At 38.1% G+C, this 25,865-nt stretch overlaps 1 protein-coding gene across 1 annotated transcript in view; it reads left to right on the forward strand.

Moving 5' to 3' along the window:
• The window catches only part of REEP3 (receptor accessory protein 3), a 34,451-nt gene extending 8,611 nt beyond the window's left edge, over positions 1-25,840 (forward strand). Inside the window, exons 2-8 of the mRNA XM_057368407.1 lie at positions 7,950-8,022; positions 12,250-12,326; positions 12,817-12,937; positions 14,248-14,361; positions 21,514-21,661; positions 24,091-24,242; positions 24,939-25,840. Coding sequence (XP_057224390.1) covers positions 7,950-8,022; positions 12,250-12,326; positions 12,817-12,937; positions 14,248-14,361; positions 21,514-21,661; positions 24,091-24,242; positions 24,939-24,995 — 742 coding nt within the window. The 3' untranslated portion in view covers positions 24,996-25,840. The remainder of the gene's footprint in view (positions 1-7,949; positions 8,023-12,249; positions 12,327-12,816; positions 12,938-14,247; positions 14,362-21,513; positions 21,662-24,090; positions 24,243-24,938) is intronic.
• Positions 25,841-25,865: the final 25 nt, after the last annotated feature.

The following is a 25,865-nucleotide window of genomic DNA, read 5'->3' on the forward strand; positions in this document are numbered from 1 at the left end:
AACTCTAATAAAAAGCTGGTCTTGGATTGTTTCAGACAAACGATTTTTTTTCCCACAACAGTGAAAGAGATTACTGCCACTTAAAACGCTGAGTTGTCTTGCCTTGGGACTTGGATACATTAATGAATAAGGCTGCTTTAAATATTAAGTACAGTTGCTGTAATGAGAATGTATCTGTTGTGCTTTTTTGGCTTTTATTCTAGGCATGTCGTGGTCATGTATTTTTGGCAGAATTTGTTATAGTTTTCTGTCACCTGCAGAACTTCTGTCACCTAATTAGTATTGCTGCTCTTCAGCTGTKTTGCATTACTGCTTCTGTTCTATTTTTGTGCTGGATGAAAGATCATCTTTGTATCCAAATTTGATTGTTACCTGGTGATTTCACCAGGACTGGGGTCTCTGAGAYTTCCGAGAGCTGAAACTCTAAGACTGTTAAACATGTTGAAAAATGTGCAGGACTTGGCAGTACTGAGACGACAGGCTTTGCTTTGTTTTCTTTATGCTAGCTTTGGCTGTCCAAACATCCATCTAACTTTCCTTGTTTCAAAATTTACTGTGGYGCAGAGCAGAGAAACCTTTCAGAAGTGGCTGCTGACTTGACACAAGTTAGCTGAAGTTACTGTAATGAACAATTTTCCAGTGTACAGTTAGATTGCAATGGAAGGTGTTTTAAGCTGTCTTCTGGATTCTTTGTAAGTATTCTTGATATGAAGGTTCTTTTACAGAAATGAAAACCTAAAAATCTGTAGAAGCTTCCAAAATAATTTTGAAGACACTGGGCACAAAGCTGAGTAAGTAGTATAAAYAAGAGAGCTTGTAGTTATTTACTTACCTTTATGGAAACCAAGAAACTAACAAGTGCATATGTAATGTTAAACCTCATAACAAAATGAAACACCTCATTCTAGATCTTTAATGGTCCTGTTAATCTTGTTCAGCACATCATCTGCWTTAAATTAGCCATAACTTTTAGGAGCTCTCAGAAGTATCCTAAATGGGGAGGATCATGTTGCTCATGAAAACTGCATTTGTAGGTTGTAATAGCTCCAAGAGTAGTAAGGGTAAATAACTTTTTCCAAARCAACGACATTCATAAGTGTGTTTTTCTATTCAATTCCCTTTATTATGTAGATTCTTTGTAGCAGTTTCTTTGAACTTGCATATAGGTATCAGCTTTAATCTTTAAACTTAAAAAAATTGTGGTCTTAATTGTATTTTTTTTGCTCACCTGCTTTATGAAATAAGCTTATTCATACATATACTCGATGAAAATAGAAAATTATCCACTGAAAACCAGACTTGGTTTGACCTTTTCTAAAAAATGAAAAGTAGCACATTAGTCCATTTGTTTCTTCTGGCATCTTTAATCCAGCTGTCAGTCCTTGCTGATCATTAGAAGAAAAGCAGAGTTCAGTACAAGGACACACCTTGTTCTTTGAACAAAGTACTGTKCCAGGCTGTCTTAAGAGCTGTCTGRGAAGTACTTGCAGTTGTTGCYAATTGTTGGCTAATTCTCAGTGTTCAGTTGTGCTCCTGCCTGATACCCCAGCTGATTGATGTGGCCATAAATACTCTGCTTCCAATGATAAACAGTCATAGAAACAGAGAAATCAGAGATTATTTCAGGTATTTGAAGCAAAATAATTTATTTGAGATTTAAGTAAATTTGAGCAGCTTTGAAAATGAATGCTTCCTCAAAGGGATGAAATTTTGCTGTTGAGTTTGAGTTAAGAGCTAGGTAGAAGATCTAAGTTCCCTAATAAGGGTTATTCTGTATTGAAGGCATTCAATGTTTGCTCTTTATCATGTGCAAGTGTTGTAGATGATCCGGTTTCAGTTCCTCGGTGTGAGTGCTTGGAAGGTGTGAGCTCACCTGACTGCCTKGCACCCATGGTGAGCTCAGTAAAGCTGTAAACAGGAAGGAGCACAGGGATGGGCACGACTCTATTACAGCACGAGTCAAACATGTATCGTAAAAGCAGGAGGTGAATAGATTGTCATGCAGAGAAGTGACTAAGAGTTTTATAACAATTTCTATTTGCCTTCCAGTACGAGCTTTTTGGAATTTGCTTTACAGCTGGGCGTGTTCAGCCTTTTGACTATGTCTTGAACAGGATTTGTTAGCTAGTGAGCTTTTTGATTTGTTTGTTGGCATGGTGATGGTGTCTCCAGGTTTATGCCCTTCTGTTAAAGTATGCCTAGGCTATCCAACAATGCAGAGAAGTTGGTCAGCCATGGACACAAGTTTTGGACACTATMTCCACACATACATGTACATTCTTCTAGAGCCAATAATATGCAAATAGCTTCTCTCYAAGTATTYCTGCACTATACACATCTATAATATGAACAGGAGGTGAATTGACTCAGGCTTTGTGTACCAGTAATGCCMTGTCAACTTGTGAGAAGAGTGACCGGGAGAGCTGTGTTAGAGCACTGATGAAGCTTGACCATGTGAAAGAGTTTCTGGGCTGACTCATTAGGGAGGATAGCCTGGATTTTGCTTCGGGAGTTGTTTTTTTAGTAGTACCTTGTTCCAGAATGCCTCAGGCCCCTGAGAGAGGGATGTTGGAGCCCATAACTATATCAGCACTTGCACACAGATTCCAATGCAGAACATCCCTTACAGAAGAGAATTCTTTTCTATTTTTTTTTTTTTTTTTGTTGTACTCTTTAGACTTTCAAGGTTCAGGCAGGGATGTTTCCATGTTGAGTCAACTGGAAGAGTGATCTGGCAACAGGTTTCCTAATTTGGGATAGATCAATAATTAGTCCATAAACACAAGTGGATAGGATATTCATAATGGAGCCTGGAGGTCTGCTTTGGAAGGAAGGCTTAATTGTCTCYTATCAGACTGCTTGCAACTATTATACTTGGAACCTATTAAATAAATGTTCCTGTCACAGAAGAGTCCCATGTTTTTGAGGAATCAGTAGGGATGTCACTTTTCCTCTTAAAATTCTAAGGTGGTTCCTGACTGCTYGAGTAATTGCATTACTATTGGTTGTGCTGTGCTTTGGAAGAATCTGGCAGTTGCTTTGGAGAATTCCAGCTTTCTAAGCTGGAAAGTTAATAGCTGCCTTGTTCTGTTCAAGAATGTGCCGTATTCAGGTCTGTCAATGCTTCTGGGTGTATTCTTAAACTGTTAGGACTTTTTCTTTGTCTTTTGGGGATATTCTCCTTAAAAGAATGCTATGAAGATTTTAGCAGACCTGTTTCTGATTGCATTCCTTCATTTTGGTAACTGTCATCTGCTAAAGGAGTTGCTGAACTTAAAGTTTGCTGTTAGCAGACATGTTCTTTTAATAGGATTTGCATGATTTCCCCTTCTCCTTGCCCAGTGCAGGGAGSTGGAAGAAAAAGTAGAATACAATTTTGTGTGGGATTCAGGAGCTGATCCTCATACTCCCTTGTCCTTTTAACATTTAGACTAGACTAGCATTTTGGTCAACGTGCGGCTGTTGTAATTACTTGAATACATAGTCTTTTATTGTGGACTGTTTGGTTTGWATTGTGTATCTGAATACCAAATAGAACTAAATTCTGTCAGGTGCTGGACAGAAGGACTATGTTTTAGTGTAATGCTTTTCAAAAACATTCAGGACAAAAATGCCAGGGTGAGCTTTTGTTTGGGCATGTGAAAACATAGCTGGTAGCTGGCTTAGTCTAGAAATTACTGCCCAGCTGCAGCACTCAGGGGGAGGGGTCAGGCATGACTTGAAGGTCTTGCTTTTTTGGCAGTGTATTGGGTTTSTGTGTCAAGGTTTTAGTCTTATTTCTCATTACCCAAGCCACGTTKGTAATTGCCCGTGGCAGTAACTGGYGAGTGATCTCTGTCTTTATCTCTCCCCACAGCCTTGGAGCTTTTAGTTGTATTTTCTTTCCCGTGCCCAGCTGTGGAGGGGAGTGAGACAGTGGCTTTGGTGGCACCTGGTSTCTAGCCTGGGTCAACCCACCACATGCAGGTTTTTGGCTTTTCCCCCTGATATTCCAGATACTCCTTTTGCCTTATTTAGAGCTAGAGGGTGCCACAGAGGTACATAACTATAATGTACTATAACTTAATCCATGACTATAGCCTTATCACTCGGTAGCCAAAAAAAGAGGAAAAAAATTCAAACTGCTGATCTTTGATGGGAGTGGCTTGGAAGCATGTGGGCAGTATACAGTCTAAGCAAAAATGCTTCTGCTTTTCCAGGGGGCGCTGACTGAAATCCCAGTGGATACATTGTCAAGGCATATGGCTCTATTTGCCTTTTTTACAGCCAAGAACAGCCAGCCAAAGATTCAAGCAATGTTCTTTAGGTTTTTATTCTGCTATTTAGTTTTCATTAGCAGACTTCCCTTCGAATGAAATCTTGCCTAGGCTGGACTTGCTAACCATATGTGGAATAGTAATTATAGCTCATCTAGATGTAAAATTGTATTACCACCACCAGACCTAGTTTCTGCATASATRGTCCACATCAGTTCTGGTATTTCCATGCTGTCTGTCCAGCTCTTGGAGAATACTTGTAYGTGTTTATGACAGGAATGGATGATGCTCCTAACATAACTGGGAAAGACTTAATATTTAGAAGGGCAGCTGGGCATAGTTAGCAAAGCAAGGCAGTATATCAGGTCTTACATCTTCAGTTCCATGGTTTTGTGGAGGTGTGGAGGATTCTTTTATCCTTCAGCCTGCCTCTCAAGGGTGTAGATACATATTCCTGTAGATGTGCACAGTGTCTGGCTCTATATCAGTCTGTGGAGATCCTCAGCCTTTAAGTGTGTGGACAAATGGTTGTCATCTCTGTTATAAAATCTGTTAAGGAAAGGGAAYTTAATAATGAGATTGTCTCCAAAGCATCTTGTACCCAAGGAATTTCCTGGATTGTTTTTACTGTTAGGTAAGGGACACAGTGTTCCTTTTTGCATTTCAGAGGAACAAAAGAATAAAGTGCCAAACACTATTCCATTCTTTGGCAGTGTGAACAGACTGAAGCCTTAAATGCACTGTTGTTTAATGGCTTTGTGTTTGGGGAGTCTGGATGCAAGTACACSCTTTGAGTGATGTAGTGGCTTTTATTTGTGTCTCGGTTTCTTTTACTTCTAATATTTTTTTTTAAACTGTGGCTTTAGGGATTTTTATTATCCAGGTCAAATATCCTCAGTGCCAGAGCAATGCCTGTACAGGTGACTGATTTTTCAGTTATCAGTCAKATGAGAACTCAGTTGCTTTGCTTTATAAATGAGCCTTTCAAAGAGTTATTCACTTTGTAGCTATTAAAACTGTAAGAYCATAGATTATGTGGTAATACAGGCAGTAGGTTAAATTTCTTTAAAATACAACTCTATGGATACACAAATATATTGTTCTATGCAGATTTAAAGGCTCTTTGATACTTTTTTCTTTGTATTTTTATTTTGATCTCCTAATATTCTTGAGAAACATTTCTCTTTACATGAGCAAAATGTCTGTAGAGGAGGTGACTGTACCAAAAATGGAATGCTGTATTAGCTGCTGAGTCCAGCTGAAAACCTGAAATAGCTGGGCTTACAACTGGCAGCGAAATTACATTGGTAAGCAGGATTATCCATCTATCTAGTAGTAAAATAAAGTAAACTACGTCACACTCAGCTGAAATCTGTTTCCATCTGTGGAAACTGACTTTGGTTTTGTCTGCTACATTTGTGCAGTGTGCCGATATTCAGTGTGAAATGTGAACCACACTTTTAAAAATAGCACTTGAGCTTTTAAATTTGAAAAGCCTATAGAGTAATTGGGAACATCTTTAAAGTAATTCTACAGTGAGGGTAGAAATATCAAGGACGGATGTGTTTATACTGTGTAGCATTAGGTGTGGCTGAGAGATTTGAGCTTTTTGGAGGTGTGGATCCAAAGAGGAAAAGGATTAGAACATGTGGGGCTCTTGCAGTCATCTGTGTCAGTGTGCTCAGGCTCCCTGCTGCTCCTGTTTTGGGTGGGTTTGCCTCAGTCAGCTGCAGTGATCTCTTTTTTTGCCAGTATACTCATCTATCATGCATAGATTGAGGTAAAAGTGTGTTTTCTGGCCTTCAGCTACACTCACTGTTGACAAGGTGGCTTTTCTGTAAAATTGCCTGGTAGCTTTAACTAAGGTTAGAGACTTTGCYTGTGTGAAGAAGAGAGTGGTGCCAGAGTTGGAAGCAGCATCGTGCCACACTGTSACTGTCAGCTCTGGTTGAAAGGAGATAAAAACTTCACAGTACTGGGTCCTGCTATTACTGACTAAATGTGCTGATGTTTTGTTTCAATCCTATCTACCCACTTTTAGTGAACAAATAGAAGTTTTTCTAACACCTGAATTTTACAGCAGTGTAACATATATAGTATGTTACTAAAATAGGTATTTTTCTAACTCCTGATTTAACCAGTATTGAGTAACTTAAAGTTTTTTTTTTTCTAGATGGGAAAAACTAGCTATCTTTATCGTGTTTGTCTTSTGCTAGTGTTTTCATTTACCTTAAGGTCATCTTTAGCTGTATGGTTGTCTTACTGTTGCTGTAATAAGCTTTCTGCTTGAAGATCAGTTGTTTCTGAAGAAGTGTTCTCAAGTTTCTGTTTTGTCCCAGCTCATATTTGTAGCAGTTTGAGGATGGCATGTTCTGAGAGTAAATTGCTATTTAAATTTAAAAAATACATTGTTTTTCTTTGTAACAGTGATGCTACTTGACAGTAAAGTGAATGGGAAAGTGTAGCTGAAAAATCTGTAAGGTGAGACTCAAGACTAAAGTGTCATGCAGTGTTCTGCAGTGACTCTGTAGGTAGAACTACTTATTTAAAGCTACCTGACACAGCAATAAAAAATTAAATTTCAGTTATTTTTTTCTGGTAAATTAATTTGAATTGAAATCTTATGTGCCAAGCCTGTGCCAGGTGGACTTGTTAAAAACAGCAAAACCAAAATATATGCTGTATCTTCCTTTGCCTTACTATGAGAGTTAAATTATTAAGTTACTTCCGAGTTCTGAACTTAAAGTATCTCTGGATATCCCTACAAGTGTAAATGTCTCCCGTGTAACCACCTAGAGCAAGTTGTAAGTGATGCTGCAGAGGTGTAGCCAGACTTTTCTCTAATGGCTGGTTTTGGCCAGATGGGACTAAAGGGCAGGTGACTGTTCAACTTTACAAAGTGTTAAGAAGGTGATGAAATAGAAATATGGAGTTTTTTTCATTTATCCAGGAGATGGCAGCTACTGCTGTTCCATGTCTCATAAAGGACTGTTCTAGTCTATGGCCAAGACTCTTACTAGAGAGTGCTGTGTTGTAGGAAAGTTGATTTGGAGCAAATCTTTGTTCTGACCCTGCTCTCTGCATAGATTGCTTGGCACCCTCTCACCCTGCTCTGCACATTGCTTTTGATTAATTTCAGCAGCAATTGGCTGTTTGGGCAAAAGTGGATTAATTCCCATTTTGCTTCCATTTCCAAATGCTGCTGTTGCAGATTTCTAGCAAAAGGAGATGAAATTTTGTAATTCAGTGTTGTCTTAAAATGTGTTCTAAAATAAACTTCTGGTAATCTGATAAAAGCAGATGATTGTAACTAACTACTGACAGTTTCAGGGGCTCTTCAAGTGTGATGGCACTGCCAGTGTGGAAACAATCTTTTGGTGTGGACAGGCTGCAAGACTGGTTTTACTTGTTGATGAACCAGAGCAACAACTGGTTTTACATTATCTATTAGAAGCAGCCTTGTGAAACAGTTTGTTGTCTTCAGGGCATACACCCTTTTCTGTTCATGTTGTTCTAGTTTTGCCTATCATGAAACTTCCTCCGTGCAGCATATAACACTGTGATTTTTTTTTTTTAATCCTAGAGAGCAGGATTTTTTATATTAAGTTGGCTGCATTTCTCTGCTGATGTATTGTCACTCTTTTGTCATATATATTATAACAAATCCTGAAGGCCTTTTCTGTTTTCCCATAGGCTGGTGTTTGGGATGCTGTATCCTGCATATTACTCATACAAAGCTGTGAAGACAAAAAATGTGAAGGAATATGTAAGTCTCATTCCTTTTAATTGTTTTATGATATAGCTCAGCTGACAGGGATCTATGACATTTTCATTATGCAATAAATCATATGAAAGTTTTATTTGACTGACTTAGTGTTAGATACAACACCTGTGTGAACCTAGTGCTAATCCTCTGATTTKGTTTGGAGGGCTAAAGTTAAGRTGTCTTRGACTTTKCAYARTTTTATGCTAAAACATGTCCAACAMACTGTGCTRTATATGGATTTTTTTAAAGAGTATTTTTAACCTAAACTTTAAAGTCTTGGCTGCATTTCAGCAAGGTATGAGAAATAGTGCACTTTTGGGCAGAGGTAGAACAAAAATTTCCTAATTCTGCCAACACCTCAAGTATAAGCATTGACAAATTGATTCTCATTGACCACTAGAAGAGCAGCAGCAGTTTAATGTTATTGTAGGGAGCTCAACATGGGACTGAAAAATCTACGTAAGAGAAGGGTAGTTCTTGCTAATYTATTGCTCCTCAAAGAGGAGAAAAAATGTAACCATGGAAGGAAAAGATTTGGTTAAGGTGGTGTAGAGAAAAGAAGCAGAACAGACAGAAGAGAAAGAGGGAGCAAAACACAATTATAGTTCCTGCAGTTTTGAATTAAGCTATTAAATTATTTACTTGTCAGTGTGAGCAATGATGATAATCATGGGAATGTTACCCAGCTGCAGTCACAAGGAGCTTTAGTCACTGAGCTGCTTCCCTGTTTTAAGAGACAGCCTGACTTGATTTCAGCAACAAAGCTGTCCTGAATCTTGTCCTTAACTCAGCTGCCTGACTCAGGGTGGGGTCAGGGCCATCAGTTACTCTAACTTGGCAGCCGTAGCTGTGACCCAAGGCTGTTGTCTCAAGTGTGATGTCTCTACTTTGTACTTGGATGTAGTTGTAGAATGTGTTGCTCCTCCCCTTGAAAGTTTTAATTTAGTCTGATCACTCTATCAAGTGGACATCATGGTTGTACTTCTGATTTCTGTGTACAAGGTGATTAGAGCTTATTTGTGAGATAGAGCTGCTGCCTGTCAGAGCTAACCTTATGGGAGAAAAATATCATCAAAACTAAGAGGAGAATTTTCTTTGTCTCATGCTTATATTATTCTGTCAGGGAAGTCTATAATGCAAGTAATTTATAATTTGCTTTTCCTCCCTGCTCCTTCAAAAGGGGTCGACAGGCTAAGTATGGGATAGCAGTTTGCAACCMCAATAAAGAAAATGACTTTAATTAGAGAGGTTACCATTGCCTCTTGCACTATGTTTTCTAGAGAAAGAGAAGTAATATTTTAGAAGGCTGACATATTTTGCTCACTTCAGTTTGTCCAGTTAGCTATGACTTAGCTTTATTTCTTGAGCATCCTTACTCAGGGCCCCTGCTAGTARGACATGGAATTGTGGTTTTCCATCTCTTTTAGTGTGAACCTGTGGTCTTTGAGCAGTCCTAGAACTTGCAGTCACATACCAAATATTTATGGGGCCAAGATGAGTAAGACCCATCCCAGTGACTTTTTCATTAGCAGGGAATGACTGATTCATCAGTGAATTACCACTCCATTGCCARTTGGGTTGACTTTCCAGGTAGGTCTTAGGGATGATCCATGGCTGTCATTTTCCAAGCTGGGTCATTTTCATTTGCAGTAAAGGGTTTATATTTAAATGCAGCTTTCCAAGTGGCACAGGTCTGCTGCCAGTCACATTATGGCCCAAGCACAACTTCCTTTCCAGGATTTTGTGTGGCTCAGGAGCCATATGTGTTTGTTGAATTGGTAAGAGCCGCGTAACAGCAAAATATTTTAGTCAGCCCCTATGTCCACCACTAAAAAACAACCAAACAAAAAGAACAGACATCCTGACTTGTTGTTTAGGTCATGATGCAGCAAATTGTTCAAAGGTTATTTCTGGGGGAAAGAAGTGTTGTGCTGATTATAGTAATTTTAAAGACTTATGGACTTCAATGACAGAAATTAGAATCTTTGCCTTTGAGGAGATTTATTTGTTCTTGTAATTACCCTGGTTTAATGGCATTGACTAAGATATTTGAGAAGTTCTTTCACTGTACTGCACCAAAGTGCTTGCAATAAGTATCTGAAATGAAATTTAAAAGTCTGAACAGACCAGCCTTTTTAAATCCTGGCTTCAGAATCCTGACTTGAAAAAATGCGCTTCAGCCAGAGCCAACAAAGATGAGCTTAACACTTGGATGGTAGAAAAAAAACACCACAACAAAACAATCTATAATCACTCTTTTAATATGAAAAGTAAAGCTCAATCCAAAGCTCAATACTTTAAGTAGGTGACAGTCTCCTGGCTTGTGCAAAATCTGACCTTCAATTTTTCATGTCCTTTTTTCTTTTTTGCTGTATGAAAACCCCTGGAAGTCACTCAGGTTCATTTGTCAAGGAGACTTGTGGTACCTACTGCATTAGTTGTGCTAGAATATGATTTGTGTTTTATAGAATSTTTGCCCAGACCACAGCAGGACTCCTGGCAGGTCTCATGTGCCCTTCTGCAGGGTGTTTTTTACTGTTCTAGCAGCCCAGGAGGAATTCCACTTCCACTGTTGTTTTTAATTGGATGAATAGGGGTTGATTAAAGAAAGAATAGCCTGGATAAATTMTATTGGGAAAAAAATACAGTCTTGYGTGGCRTCTTGAAAATTGCATTGCATTATGCTTAAGTTGATGGGGCAAAATGGGTTTAATTTCATTTTCATTCAGGTGTTGACTCTAGTTCATGGAAGGGTCACCAGTCTAAATATCACATGGCCTGTCAGCAATGACTTCAGCTGTTGTGTACTTTTGTCTTAGTTTATTCAAGCCTGAAATATCTAAATCCTCTGAGAGATTGAAGTGAAGAATGTTACCACATGACTGAGTTTCTTTTCAAAMTGAAATACAGAAAAGCATTTAAGATAAATAGGTCTCACGTTCTGACAGAGGAAGTGGTTTTGAACTATAATGCACATCTATGAAGAAGGCAGCAGTGTATCATTAGGTTTTGAGTATTTAGGTCCACTTCAAAAAAGATTGTTTTAGAAGTGAAGATTAAATCTGAGCCACATCATCTGTTAGAAGGTGTATGTATATGTATGTATATATATGTGTATATATGTAATTTTCTTCCTTTTGAAAGAGAATACCATGAAATTAGGGCTCAAACTAGTCTCTAACAATTGTGGTGGTTTTGTTTTATTGTTTGGTTGGTTGGTTTGTTTCTTTGTTGGGTTTTGCGTTCTTTTTTTTTTCCTTTTGTTTTGTTTTTTGTTTGTTTGTTTTTTAAATCGTTATGTATTGTTCCAGGTTCTTTTCTAGCATGGATAGCATTGGAATTTAAAGAACATACTCAGTTTGTACAAATAACTAGTGATGGTTTGYAGTGACCTATTTTGGAAATGCATTGCATTTGGCAGCTGATATCTTACCCTATTTCTGTAGTATTTATTCTGAAAGATCAAATCAGCTTAGGGAACCAAATTTGAACAGATGCTCAAGAAAAATGAGTGATTCCATTAATTGTTATAAAACAAACTATATTATTTGAAGAACATTGTCTGATTTCAAAGCAATAATATATTGTGTAAAACTTAAATTAAAAAGTATATACCTGTAAAACCACTAAGCATTAACATGTGAGCTTTTTTCTTAACAAGAATTTTGTGGTTCTTGGCATATAAATAGAAYTAAAATTTCCATGAAAATGCTTTTTTTGTTGCCTTTTCTCACTGTTAATACCATAACATTAATCACACACATGGAACTTAATTGCAGTATATTGTTGAATAATACATCCTGTGAAATGAAAGCAAGGACTGCTTCATCAATGCTGATTTTTGTGTGTGTYGTATGAACATATGGTTGCATGTGGAAGAGAATGAAATATCCTTTAGTGCTATGGTGGGCATTGCTCTTCATACTTAGGATAATCCACCAACTCTTTGCAGTGTTTTTTTTCATATCATTAAAGCTTTGTAAAGACACAAATGATTCTGTGAGACCCTGACAGCCCATCCATTTCACTTAACTTGTTGCAGCTGCCACCAGTTCTACTCATGAACAGAAATCTCTCAGGACCTTCCCATCATTTCACCTGAAACCTGTTTTTTCAGACTGAGATGCTGTTGAAGGTCTTGCTGTGACAGCTCTAAACAAACTGTGTAGTGAATATGTGTAAAGGTGAAATCAAAACTCTTACTGAAGGTGGTGTTTTAATTTTCAGGTTCGCTGGATGATGTATTGGATTGTGTTTGCTCTTTATACATTTACTGAAACCATAACTGACCTAACAGTCTCTTGGTAAGAGCCTTGCTTTTTATGAACTCTAGAGGAAACTGTATTTGTTTCTGATGTTTCTTGWTTTGTAATGATCCATTTTGTATAAAGAAGTTGTGCTTGTTGATAGCCCTTTTTACAGGAAAATATCTTGATGCATGGATGAACAGCATCTGTTTCCAAGTTTGCTGTACACTGTCACTCGGAATAGGAACTATAACACTCCCTGCTTCACGGTAAAAACTGAATAAGGGAATGGAACTCTTAAAAAGATGGCTTAGAATTTTTTTGTGCAGGAATGTAAAATGCAAAGCAAGTATATTAACRTTTTCATTTCTTAAATGACAGTAATCCATAAATCCATAACTAATTTAAGTTTTGTCTAATGTTACTTTTATGTGAAGAATCCTATATGCTACAGTAATTGTGGTTTTTTAAAAGATCTCTTCATACTGATTAATTACATTTTCTTACTGCAGTTGTTGATTTTGTGCAACCTTTAATTTGTCTGTAGGTTTCCACTGTACTATGAACTGAAGATAGCTTTTGTTATCTGGCTCCTTTCCCCATATACTAGAGGGGCAAGTTTAATCTACAGAAAATTCCTCCACCCACTGCTTTCCTCTAAAGAAAGGGTAAGAAATAACTTCTCTGATTTTTAATGCTTAATATGGAAACACCATATGCTGAAATGAAAACTGTTGCTAGATACACTACAAAAGCAGAGCAGTGTGTTACTGGCTTGCTAGGCAGYGTGAATTTGCACCAGCAGAGGCAAGTGCATTTGACTGTCTTTGTCTGTGCTTCTGTTTAATTTGTCTGAGCAGACAAGGTCTTGCTTCCTATTGACACGAGAGCTTGGTGTTCCTTGCTCTACTTGATGCACTCTGAGGAGTCCAGTYGAGTGGAAGTGATGCAGCTTGACTTTCTGCTGCAAGCACATGTTCRGTGCTCTCTGTGCAGAAGTATCAACACATCTTTACTAAAGCTCTTCGTGTTACCATTTTTTCCTGCATAGCCTTGTAATAACATGTGTAGGATGATTGACATGGATGACTTTTTGGACTTGSAAACTGCCAAGATAAGAGGAGAGACTTATTACTGAGTTTTAAGAGTGGACCAGTCTGCAGCAGTAAATACCCAAACATAAAAATAGCTAGAGGATGTTTAGCTTTAGCCAAAGTATGACAGGGACACAACTTTGCTTAGTTCTTTTTCAGCATCCTGTTTGGATGTGTGGAGAAAGCAATTAGCAAAGGTGTGAAGACAAGTACTGAGAAACCTCACACTACAGTAAATAGCATTCCTAAAGGTCAGTGCTAGACTTGATTTTTTTAGGCAAAGCAGGTAGCTGACAAGATTGCCACAGATAGGAAGAATAAGGTCATCCTGACCTTCTGAAGGTTGAGCTCTGAACCGTTTGCAACTTTGTAAACGAAAGGGGTACTCCCCTGTAGTCTGCATGCTATTGAGAAGTACTTTGTGGACTTAATCTCCAATTACAGGCATTTATCAGAGCTGGGGATAAATGGCATGACTGTGTTGTCCTTGGTTGGTACTTATCTCTGTCAAAGCTCTGGCTTCACAAGTTCGCTCTAAGTGGGCTCTACCTTTCTAGAGAGCTCTCTGACTTCTTCATGTTAGATGATTTCTTGAATCCATGTCATTTTTTGAAGTACTTTTGTCGAACAAGTTAAGCTTATTCTCTGTACGGAACTTGCTGGCATGAAAGTGACCTACATTTTCTTACTGTTTGACCAGATATAATCCTTTATTAAAATGTGAGTTGTAAGGAATGAAATAGTTTTTTTTGGTGTAGAAAGATATCTCATTAAATGTTTTCTTAAATATTTCTTTGCTCTTCTTTACTGRCAGAAAAATAACACTATGGGGTAATGCTCTCTTATGAGCAACCTTCTAAATTTTAAATATGTTTTGCGTTTAGGAGATTGATGAGTACATYGTCCAAGCCAAAGAAAGAGGTTATGAGACCATGGTGAATTTCGGAAGGCAAGGGTTGAATTTGGCAGCAACTGCWGCAGTGACAGCAGCTGTAAAGGTAACTTTCTGCTTACATCAATTGCTTTTGACCTTGATATAGAACAGTGTAATTAAACTGAGGTTTTGCCATTCCTAAATAAAAACATAATTTCTGCAAGTCTATTGAAAACCTGGGACACAAAGGCTTGCAGCCCTCTCCTGCTCTCCCACTATGTTTGTTTAAGATGGCTTGTAGTGTTTTTTTTGGATGATGGGGATCAGTTTAATTCAAAAGGTACCATACAATTTTCATGCAGGCTTTTGGTAAAGATGACAATCATTTCTCTTCTGTCTGTGTTGTGCTTTCTTGTTGGTAAACAAACTTTTAAAAGGATTTCTGGCTTTTCTGCTGTTTTTCTCCAATCAATCTGAGGTAATGCCATTACCTGAGGTAATCAATTAAGGCATGAAAGACTACTACCATGGATAAAAGTTATCTTGACACAATTAACTTGTTTGCAACTGGTTGAGTGAATTATTCAATTAATACACTAAGTGTAAGCTTGCCTATTGGTGTTTAGCATACTCTTGCTTTGTCATGTATTTTCCATTCAGTTACGAAGTAATCGGTTGTTTTTCCTAGATTACCTTCCTACAAAAACTCATCACCTTKAGTTGCATTTCAGAGGGCTCTGGGTATAGGAAGACAAAATACAAGTTTATATGTAAGATTCTAAGCAATTTGTGCACCACTGACAGGAGTGTACTTCAGACAATTTGTAACCTACTTTACAGTAATTTAAACCAAAATGGAAAAAAAAAATATGGGGAAAAAAAAGTTTATGTCCAAGTGAAATCACAGTTTTAAGCAATCAGGATTAATTTCTACCTGGGAATAAATGGAGCTGCTGTGCTCATAGTAACAGCACAGAAAACCTGAACAATGTCAGTAGACAACAGAAAACAGTGTAGAGATCCCTGGCTGTCCAAGTTGAGTATGTACAGCYGGCATTTAACTTAAATGTCTGGGGTTCTATGTGAACTTCCTGTGTTGTAAATCAAAGACATTGCTAAAAACTACATTTTCACATACTACTTCAAAAAGTTTTGGAAAAGTAGTCATGCATATCTTGTTTGTTCATTTCTCTCTTTTGAAAGATACATGTGGGTGGTAGCATTATAACTTTGTTTTTAAATATGGTTATAATGAACCTAAAATACTGAGAAAGTGATTAAATTTGATCACTGTGGGGGGTTTTTTTTGTTATTCAAATTCTTAGTATTGCCTTGAGACATGAAATAATTTAGAATGCAATAGAGTGCACCTCCAAAGGAATGAAAGTATCTGGAGTGAAAATACATTATTTAAACAGACCAAACAAATGCAACAAACAAACGCCCAGAGGGCTCTACTGGGAAAACGTTGAAGAACTGTGCTAAATGCTAAAATGCAAATTCTTTGAATTAYAAATTTATTACAATGTGCACCTGTAAGGATACTTATGCTTTGTGTGTGTTCCTCAGGCTTGGCTACGGTTGGATATTTCCTTTGTAATTTTTAGGGTGTTACAGAAATACTGTAAAATAAGTAACACCAGTATCTCCTCCCACTTTCTTCTGAAAGAATGAATAAYTTTTTCTGAAATGTCTGTGTTTAGATTTCATCGCTGTTCAGCTGTGACTGGCAAGATGCCTGCTCTATTTGTTAAAACTTGTTAAACACACTCGTGAATATTTGTACAGAATTAGTTCAGTGCAGATCAGATGCTTGGGCAAAATAACCACCACAATACCAAAGACCTAAAATAGACTTGATTTTTAAACAGTATGAAAGAGGAGACTCACTGAAAAAAAATCTTTATTTTGGCATGTTAAGCCTCTTGAGTTTGTCATTCCAAAAAGCTGAGCGTGCCTGCTCCATGCAAGCAAATGGACATAATGCCTGTGTTCTTCATTTAGTTCTCTGTTTTTCAAGAGTTGACTGCTGCCTCCAGCAGGTGAAAAGACTGTCCCTTCAGCCAGAGCTGGTGGAGCATGCTATAGGATTTCAGGAATGGAATCATATTAGTGGGATCAGTCTTGAAAGGAAAGGGGACACACTTTCATCACTATTTTTTTTTTTTACTTTTTTTTTTTTTTTTTTTTTAATAGAGCACACATGCTTGTTCTGACATAGCAGATCTCAAATTAGGACAGGGGAAGAACATGTGTGAGATTAAACCTATGTTAAAATACACTAAAGTGTCCAAGCAAGCTGCTTCTGCTGACTTTAGGAGAGTGATAAAATTGCTTGGAAACTTGCTGAAATATTTTGAAGATCAAATGTGGGAAAGAGTGATTTTCTCCAAGGGTTGTCAAAGGAGTAGGGGATTACCATTAAAAGGCTAGTTGGCTCTGTTAGGGAGGTTGGAGCAGTCAGCCAGGTCRGTCTACTGAAATTTGACATAGCTTTAAACCTGGCTCCCCTGTAGTTACATTGAAACGTATTTGGCAGGAGTAGTGGCTGATAGCTTACATTCTCATACTGATATTTTTAGCCGGTGCTAGTTAGCCACTGTTCATATAAAATGTAGTGTTTCAAAACCTGCTAAATAGCACACATTAGCAAAATTGTGTTAAATTAGCATGTCAGAAAACAAATCTTCGTAAAATCCTGATTTCGTGAGACTTAGAGATGAAAGCCTGTGCTGGATTTTTATATACTGAAGGAAATTTTTATTAGTAAAAAAAAAAAATCAGAAACAAGGTGCTTCRGTAGCTCAGTAGTATATGGATTTGGGGAAATTATATCCACAATTCTTAAGTTTCTATGATACATCTCATATTTTGATTCATSTGCTTTTCAGGTCTTCTGAGATGATGGTTACCTTAATGTTTCAGTATCTGCCAACCCATGACTTCTGATTTCCTRAGCTACTAGTGAAAACTGGTGTCTTTATCACTATGAGCAGGGTGGCTGCTAATTAAGTTGCAAAATACTCTGTCAGTCTTTATGAGGTCACACAAATAGTGTTAATTTGCAAAGCATTGGTGGTGGTCATAATATGTTTTGAAGGCTGTGTTTTCTGGATGCCTTCTGGTCGTTGTGAATCTGCTGCATTTTTGCTGGTTGAGAATTAYTCTCGTGGCCTTTCTCAGCCTTCTCCTTGTCCCCAGTCAGGGCATGGCAGAGGAAGGAGGTGTCTTGCAGCCAGCTGTGGCACACAGCCAGCATCACCACGGGGAGCAGTRGCGCTTTCATCCTCCTCCCTGCTGGGACTGCCTGGCATGCTGCAGGGGTCATTCACGGGACAGCGGGCCCTCTCCAGGCTGAGAGGGAACACGAGTCATTCCCTGTCAGCTCCCATCGGATCAGGGAGGGAACAGCTGARAATGTGGGTGCTGCATGCTGCCGAGTCCATTGAGAACTTGTGCAAGGAAAGCAGGCAGCTTCAGTCAGTGATCCTGGCCGCTGAGGGGTGCAAGTCCAATTGAAACAACAACAAGTCCCTGAGGCAGACCCGGTGGTGTTTGTTTACAGCAACTTCCCTGGGTTAAGCATGAAGACTGTAAAAAKACATGCTCAGTAACAGAATAGACAGTGGCATTTCACATGAGGAYCAACTGATGAGACTGCATCCTAGTAGTTAAGTAGTTGTGAAAGGATACCCTTAAATAGACTATATTTATTTTTTAAAATTTAGAAATGTATTGCGACTTTAGTTGGTGTTTTACATCAGTCACTGGTAATGCATGTGGACTCTGAAAATAGTTTAGTATGTCTTAGGAAATGCTATTGAATAATAAAGCAAAATCATTCTTTAAGACTTGCATTTTGTGTAAGAAAACACCAAGACTTCACAGCTCATCTCTTCAGCGCTCACTTACATAGAAATTGTAGTGCTGAGGTCGTTCTGTGATTRATTTCTTTTTCCTGGCCTTGGAATTGTAAATGCATGTGTCTCAATCTTTTGGCTGTAATTTAGTTGCCAGCCTCTGGGCTCGATGCAGTCCCATGTATTCCTTCCTTCCCAGCAGGAACTGTTGACATCATGGGCCAGCAGTAGTAAGTGCTGTGCCCTCTTCTTCTGGCAGCATCTTGTGGTGTGTGTATCTGGGGAGAGGTGACAGCTGCTGCCACATCCACRATGGGAATGGCAGCAGGAGATCCCCTTCAGCTCCACCTGCAACTGGATTGCTCTGCCTTCAGTTTTTAGGGCAAACGTGTTGCTTTCAAGCTGTGGTCTGTAACTSTCTGAACTTTCAAACGACATATCAAAGCTCTTGAAGCATTATTATTCTAAATGTGAATGTTACTYTCACATTTCCTGCAGTAGAGGGTATTTAATCTTACATTTCCTGCAGTAGGAAGGAATTTAATATTTTTCAGCCAGACTTTCMTCCTGAGCTGATAGTAATCCAGATCCTCACAGAATGCTTTGTTTCAGCAGAAAGCAATTAACTGCTGCTTTTGGGCATGGGGGTGGAAGCATCTTCTTAAGTCTTAAATGCAGTGTGAGCACAGTGATATACACACCCACACAGAACACATTCAAATTTGTCCTTCAGTCTATTGCAGTGGAGTGAAGTAAAAATCAATCCTGGTTTGGCTAGACTGGATCTTCCCTGGSTTTGGGATGGAGACTGGGGGCATTGTAGGGAGTACCTGGCCAGGATTAGTACAGTGTGTGACGGTGACTGTCCAGCACAGCAGTRGTTGTGCAACCCCATTCCTACTGCGATTCTCAGGCATGTGTGCTGCATCTTTTATTTGTCTATATATCCTTTCAAACTTCTCAATGTTTTCTGTGTGTAACTTGAGTAAAACTTTCCATCTTGGCAAGTAGTTTTGGAATGAAGGGCCCATTGTATGAATCCGTTACGTCCTCCCTGAATGAGGCAGTGCTCCACAGGAGCTCCAGCTCAACCGTGCAGTTTGGTTAAGGGCACAATGTTATTTTATGGCACATACTTGACTTTTTTCCCCCTTTGAAAACAAAATTCTGTGTCCAAAAGCTGCACTGGAAAATAGGGCTGAATGTTTCCAGCTTGGATCCAGTCCTCTGTCTACATCGGAATAAGAAATACAGGCTTGTAATATGAATTCTTGGTATGCTAGTTGTTATACTCTTAATTGCATTATGCTGTACAATTTCCAAATGTCTTTTTGTAGTATATCACATRATGAGTGAACTTGCTGGGCAGCTCTTACGCAAGTGTGTCTTTCTGTACTTCTACTGCTGGCCAAAAGCAGCTTCTGTCACTATTTTAAGTAGCCTCTGTTCACACTTGGTGAATGGAATTGTTCTGAATTTGTGTGGGTTCCACKGAGAACCAGCTAGGTCCATTTTACATGTTCATCAGTGTTCAGTGACTGAGACTTGAGGTCCTGTTCAACCTCTTCAGGCATTGGGCAGGCACTGAGGAACACTTTTGTGTGTTACAGCAGATACTGTATCTGTTACTTTTCCAAAGAAGCAGCTTTCTCCAGTTCCCTCCGCCAGGTCCTAGCAGCTGATAAAATTCTCAGGCATAGCTGCTTCTTGATGCAGTTTACTTARTATGCCTTTCAATGCAAGAAGTGAAGTAATGGAAGGGGCAGGATTTTGCCTGCCTTAGGAGCAATCTTTAGAGACCTGTCTTAAATAAATGGTTTATTCCCCATTTTGGGGAAAAAATTTGACTTCAGGATTTCTACAGTCTTTAATACAGATACTGTACAGTGTCCATAGTGCATTTTAATTCAAAGGGAAGCTGTACTTAAATTTTTGAGAACTGTAAGTCATCCTGCAAGTATATAGGAAGAGAGATAAAAGTTAAGGCTTCTTCTTCTCTCTTAAGAGACCTTTTCTTGTTATTGTTTGGTGGCAATGTATGTATGGTGGGGTAAGAATTATAATAGGTTAGTTGTGCTTGAGCAGCACACTGTCCATTGTCTTAATTTTCTATGCTGTACTAATGACTAGTCATTAGAAAATCAATGTTAGGTTTCAGCCACTTTTTTCCCTGCCYTTTGCTACCCATGCAAACTTAAGTAGCTTAATTCAACTGTCTCTGTACTTTACATGGYTATTTTTAACATGGAATAATTCGGTGTGTTGGTCTACCATGTGCAAACAGTTGTCATGAGAGTGGGAACAAATGGCTGTGGCCAGTAGTTCCAGCACTACTTTCTGATGGTGCTATTGAAGAGAAAGGTATATGGAATTGTACTCAGATTTCTGTTGCTGCTAGCTAACATAATGCTCAAATGAAGAATTTTGCTTAAAAACTTCATTTGTAAGAATGAAACAAAGTCTTTAGCACTTGCTTGAAGTGGGATTCATGCACAGGCTTGTCAGCCTTTGCCTGAAATGGTTATTTTTTTACCTTATGCCAGAGAGGGAAGAATTAAATGTTATTTTAACATGACTTTGAGTACTTGTTCTCATGGTCTAATTATTTTAGTTGCTTATGCAATAAATTAATCTTTAATACATTAATAATAACATCATCTGATGTAAGAGTTGCTGGATGACCTTTCTTTTCAACAGGGAAATTCCTATATATTCCATATAGAAAAGGTGTGAAGACAATTGGAGAAGGAATACTTCTGTTCATRTGTGATTACTTACTCTCCTGTGTAGCATTAGATTTTGTGTTGGTATTATGTCAGTAAATCTATATTAGTAAGAGGACCTGCTAGCCTGGAGTCCAGGCAGGACCTCTTTGGTTTGTGGTTTCAAGTTTCTGTCAACTAGAGCAGCTTTTGTAGTGCTGCCAGTTTCTCAGTTATACGAGTTAATGTTRCAGAATGTATTTTTAACACTTTTCTCCTTGCACATATTCGAATTTGTGGAGGGTAAAATACAAAATAGCAAGCAACTATTTTCAACCATACTCTTTCAAGTATTAAAATCACTGTCATACTACCTTGAACTACCATGTTTGAAGTGAATGGACCATTTCTGATGTGTGTTTCCTTTAAACACTTGCCCTCACCCAGRAAGCCTTTATTTGCTTAGATTAAAGGAGTGAAATGCAGCATTTGTAATTAAACTGTTAGTTTAAGTGTAACTTTGTCACCTGGGAGCAATCTACAGTTAAGCTTGGGTAAAAGCAATTGCTAAAGCAAATGTAAAGCTGCTGCATGTGTATGTTCAATGTGCTTTGTTGTGCAGCAAGGAAGCATGGGCTTAAACATCTTAACCCAAGCTAAGCAGCAAAGTTAAACCTCTGCTTTGTTTTCAAAGACACTGTTGTTGTATTTCAGAGCCAAGGTGCAATAACTGAGAAACTGAGAAGTTTCAGTATGCATGATCTGACTACTATACAAGGAGATGAGCCTGTAGGACAGAGGCCTTATCAGACGTTGCCAGAAGCTAAAAAGAAAACCAGAGCTTCTGCAAGTGAATCTTCAGGTATGTATCTGGTTCTTTTTTCCTAGCTAAAAGAACAATTTACCCAAAGCGAAAGTGGAAGAGCAGAAATACATTTACCCCATTTCTAAAAGGAAAAGGCCTCAAAGAATTCCAGGACACTTAAATAGAAATACACTCGAGCAAAGTACATGATGACAGTTAAGAAATCCTTCCTGAATTGCTTTCTTCTCACAGCAACTCTCAGTGTAATCATACTGCACTCATTACTCCTGTCCTTGCCAATTGCCAAYAAGAATTTATTCCCGAAGTAAAGCTTAATTGGAAGTAAAAAGTTACATAATTAAGTGGTGTTTTTGTGACAAATGTACAGAAGTTACACATGAAAATGTATGAAAGTTCAGTAAATAGAAGAGGAAATTAATAGAAATGAATATAGTTGGTCCATAGTGATAGATCAAAATGTAAAATTGCATATGGTGATAGGAATATTGAAGGTATCAAGTGGTCATAATGAACTCATGTCCATCAACACTCCGAAGATGGTGTGTGGTGACCAATGTATGGTTTTGTTCAGACATACTATTATTTTATAATTATATTACATGTATTGTTATTGTCATCATCATTTTGCTCTTGAGTCTGTGATGCTCAAAGGAGAGTTTTGCTGGAAGTCTGGAACTACACCTTTTTAAATGATGAAGCTACAATGTAAGGGAGCTGGTATTTCCYACAAAAGAAGTAGATTTGAGCTGTTTCTTTTCACTTAAGCCTGTCATTCCTTCTCATCCYTCTGTTTTGGGGAGAGGTAGCACTTACGGGGTACAAGGAATTCCATGAATTTTGTGGCAGCCCATGATRTTTCTAMGGAATAGATGGCCAGCKGAAGGGCCCTAAGCTGAATTGCACRTTGTTCCCAGAATATATCCTGTGCAGGGCAGTGTGAACCGGAGCTTCTGGCTGCAGAGAAAGCCAAGAATTCATGAAGGGCTGCAATAAAGATGATGTCACTGCAGCCRTTGTGTAGGGGCTCTTCTTCAGGAAGAGAGGATTACTTACGTATCTGAAATAACCTGAAAATGCTCTAAATTTTTAAAAAATCACTTCAGTTTATACTGTATAAATCATCACTGATTGTGACATTCAATCTCAAATGTCAAAAACCTTTCTTACAGCTAGCTGAAATTAATTGTTTCTGCTCCTGGACCCAAATCTAGCATTCACCTCTCCTGTTTTCTTTGTATTTTCTTTAGGATTAGCRACTTAAAAAAGATCAGAAGTACACACCTATTTAGGAACCCTGTGTAGCAATATTCTGCTGTGCTTAGCAGGTTGTTATTTTTTGTGGTCTGAGCTGGGAGTTCTATGCAAATTGGCTGAAAAGGCCTAGTTGTAGGACATGGATGATAGGATGATGCTGAGCTGGCAATAGGCTTGCTGTGAGAAAGGCAGATGGGATGTTCATGGGTGTTACAAATAAAAGTAAGGAAGTACTGGTGTCACTGCAAACATCTTTAATCAGAAACTGAGAAATAGATGTGATTGAAATATTTTGCATTGAAAAAGATTAATTTTAACTGTATTGGAAGCAGAGACACGTTGCCTCTAAAATGGCAGAAGAGAATGACAGAACGCCTGCCTCAAGTAGCTRTGGAATAGATGATGTGATTCTAATTTCTAGGAAAAAAAAAAAAGAGGAAAAAAATCTAGCTAAGCCTAAATAAAATATTGGCTTAAGATGAAATGTACACAGGTCATTAATAAAGTTTGGTTTTGAGTCTAAAAGGTGTCCCTGAGTGTTACAGCCTGTAGGTTCCAGAATAAAAGGAGAATTTGGCAGAGGAAGGAACCAGGCTGGGTTTAGGAAATTTGTGATAGGATTCGGGACTGTTGGACCCCAAGGAGCTTTTTGGAATGTGTTTTTAAGTAGTTTGTGCCCTCTAGTGAGATTTCTGGGTAATAATCTTGGTCCTGGTTTTGCAGGATCTAAACAACCCTTWACAGTACTTTGGCGTGTTACCCATCTGAAAGGAGCTTTGGTATTAAATATACAGGAAAGGGATGAGGGTATGGAGAAAGATCCTATGAATCAGAATCATGGAATCGTTTGGATTGGAAGGGATCTTTAAAGGTTTGTCTGAGTGGAACCTTCCTGTCATGTGGATTGTGTCCAGAAATCTTAAGTACTTCTTAAGATGACCACTGAGGTTGTTGCAGTTCAGTGTAAAGCAGAAKATGGAAGCAGACTCAGGGGTTTCAGTTTTGACAACTCAAGAATCACTGCATTACATACCTGTGGAACCAAGTAGTAAGATTAGAAGTAACAAGATCCTGACAAAGCAGATGTTTCCCTGTTTTGAGATGAGCACCTGGTTTAAAAGGATAAATCATGTGTGTTAAAGATGAMGCTCACTGCTTTCTTGGAAATCTGAAAGTTACAGCTACTTCTTTTTATRCATTCTTTTTTAAAGGTTACAAAACTCCACTTGAAAAAAATCCTGGAGATGATAAAACAGATGAAGAGATGGAGGGGACACATTCAGAGGATGAAATGTTTGCTCAGAGAGGCCTTCGAAGAACACAGAGCATGAAATCAGTGAAAACTGTTAAAGGCCGTAAAGAGGTAAGTATAATCCTGGTTAATTTAGTTTTTTTTCAGTGTACCGTGGCATTTTTCATAGTGCAGAAATTAATTTTTATTCTCAATCTTGGAGGAATTGTCAATAATAACCAGGTTGTAAAATGGCAAATGGGGAAGGAAGTATGTGATAACAATATCAAAGTCTRGAGCTTTTGTAGTTTGAGGTGTTTAGGGGAAATACATGAATAGACTCTGTGCTTGTAATGCTAATTCTGGCAGCACCAAGCTCAGATTTCAGGAACTGCTCACCTTGAAAGGGGTAAGAATAACAATACTATTATCTGCATGTTATGCATACTTTAATATCTGCTGTTTAATAGATAAGTAGGCCATATGTCTATGGGAACTAAAAAATCTAACTGTTTGTAATCTACAAAGAAAAGATCCTAGGTAGGGTTCAATGCACTTTGTATATGTGTGTGTCACAAAATTCCAAGATACTTCAGGGTAAATCTCTGCGGAGTCTCATAAAAGTTTTTGGGTCATTCCAGTAAAACAGTTGATACTTATTCTTCTTGCTCAATTCTGTTGAAATTTTGTGTTATTCAGTCATAGGTAGATTCTCTTAGTGAAACTGGCATGTCCAAAGCACATTTGCTAAATAGGATTAGTGGGGAGGAAAATCTTATTTCTGCTTGGTGTGACTCAACTCTGTTATAAATTTATTTTTCCCCTCAGATACGATATGGATCACTGAAATACAGAGTAAAGAAGAGACCTGTTGTATACTTCTAGGTGTACTGCACAATGCCTGCAAGAGAAACTGCTGTAGTACAATAACTTGAATTTAAGTGTTAAAGATCTGTGTAAGATTCCTAGAATGAGTCTGTATGAATAGCTACGGTAGGACTTGTGAGCCTAAGTGATCAGATCAAATATTACTCTGTTTTTCTATAACTGCTTACTGTTTAGATTTAAATCTGGRCATGTTACAGCATGAATTTCACACTCCTTAAAAGGGAGTTAAATGAGTAACAGGAAACACTCTTTTGCCTGAGGTATTGAACAGACTGAAATAATTGCAACTCCATTTGAATTAGCAGAAGTTGTAAGTATCTAGAGCTTGTGAAAATGGAACCATAGTGTCCCCATGTTTACATGGAAAGATAGATATACTTGAAAYATTTTTCTGAACTACAATTCCTGAAAAGGCCTGTGTGTATTTTTAAAATGTACAGTTTAAAGGACAGTGGATGATGGTTGGAARGAAAAAGGAAAGATGAGGTAGATAGGATATAACTTTAACATCATCATCCTGAATCATATTGCCAAGCTTAACAAATTTATGTAATACTAATAGGTGCAAACTGGGGGTACATTTAGCACTTTATGCAAAACCGTGTAGTTTTGCACACTCTTAATGATTTACAACTGCACATGTCATTTTMGTGACTTGCTAGATAGGTTAGAGTTACATTTTGAATGCCAGCAATTCTTATATTTCATGATCYTTTTTAAATTTACCTTAATTGCTTAAGTACACTTAGGATGCTGTAATATTTGCTACTAACCATATTATAAGGTGCCTTTCTATGTATTATAGGGCTGTGTGGGTTTTGTCTGTGTGGGTTTTTTTTTGGGGTTTTTTTGTTTGTGCAGTTGTTT

This window comes from Malurus melanocephalus, unplaced genomic scaffold, assembly GCF_030028575.1.
Source record: "Malurus melanocephalus ecotype Western Australia unplaced genomic scaffold, MMel_1.1 scaffold_91, whole genome shotgun sequence".
NCBI lineage: Eukaryota > Metazoa > Chordata > Aves > Passeriformes > Maluridae > Malurus > Malurus melanocephalus.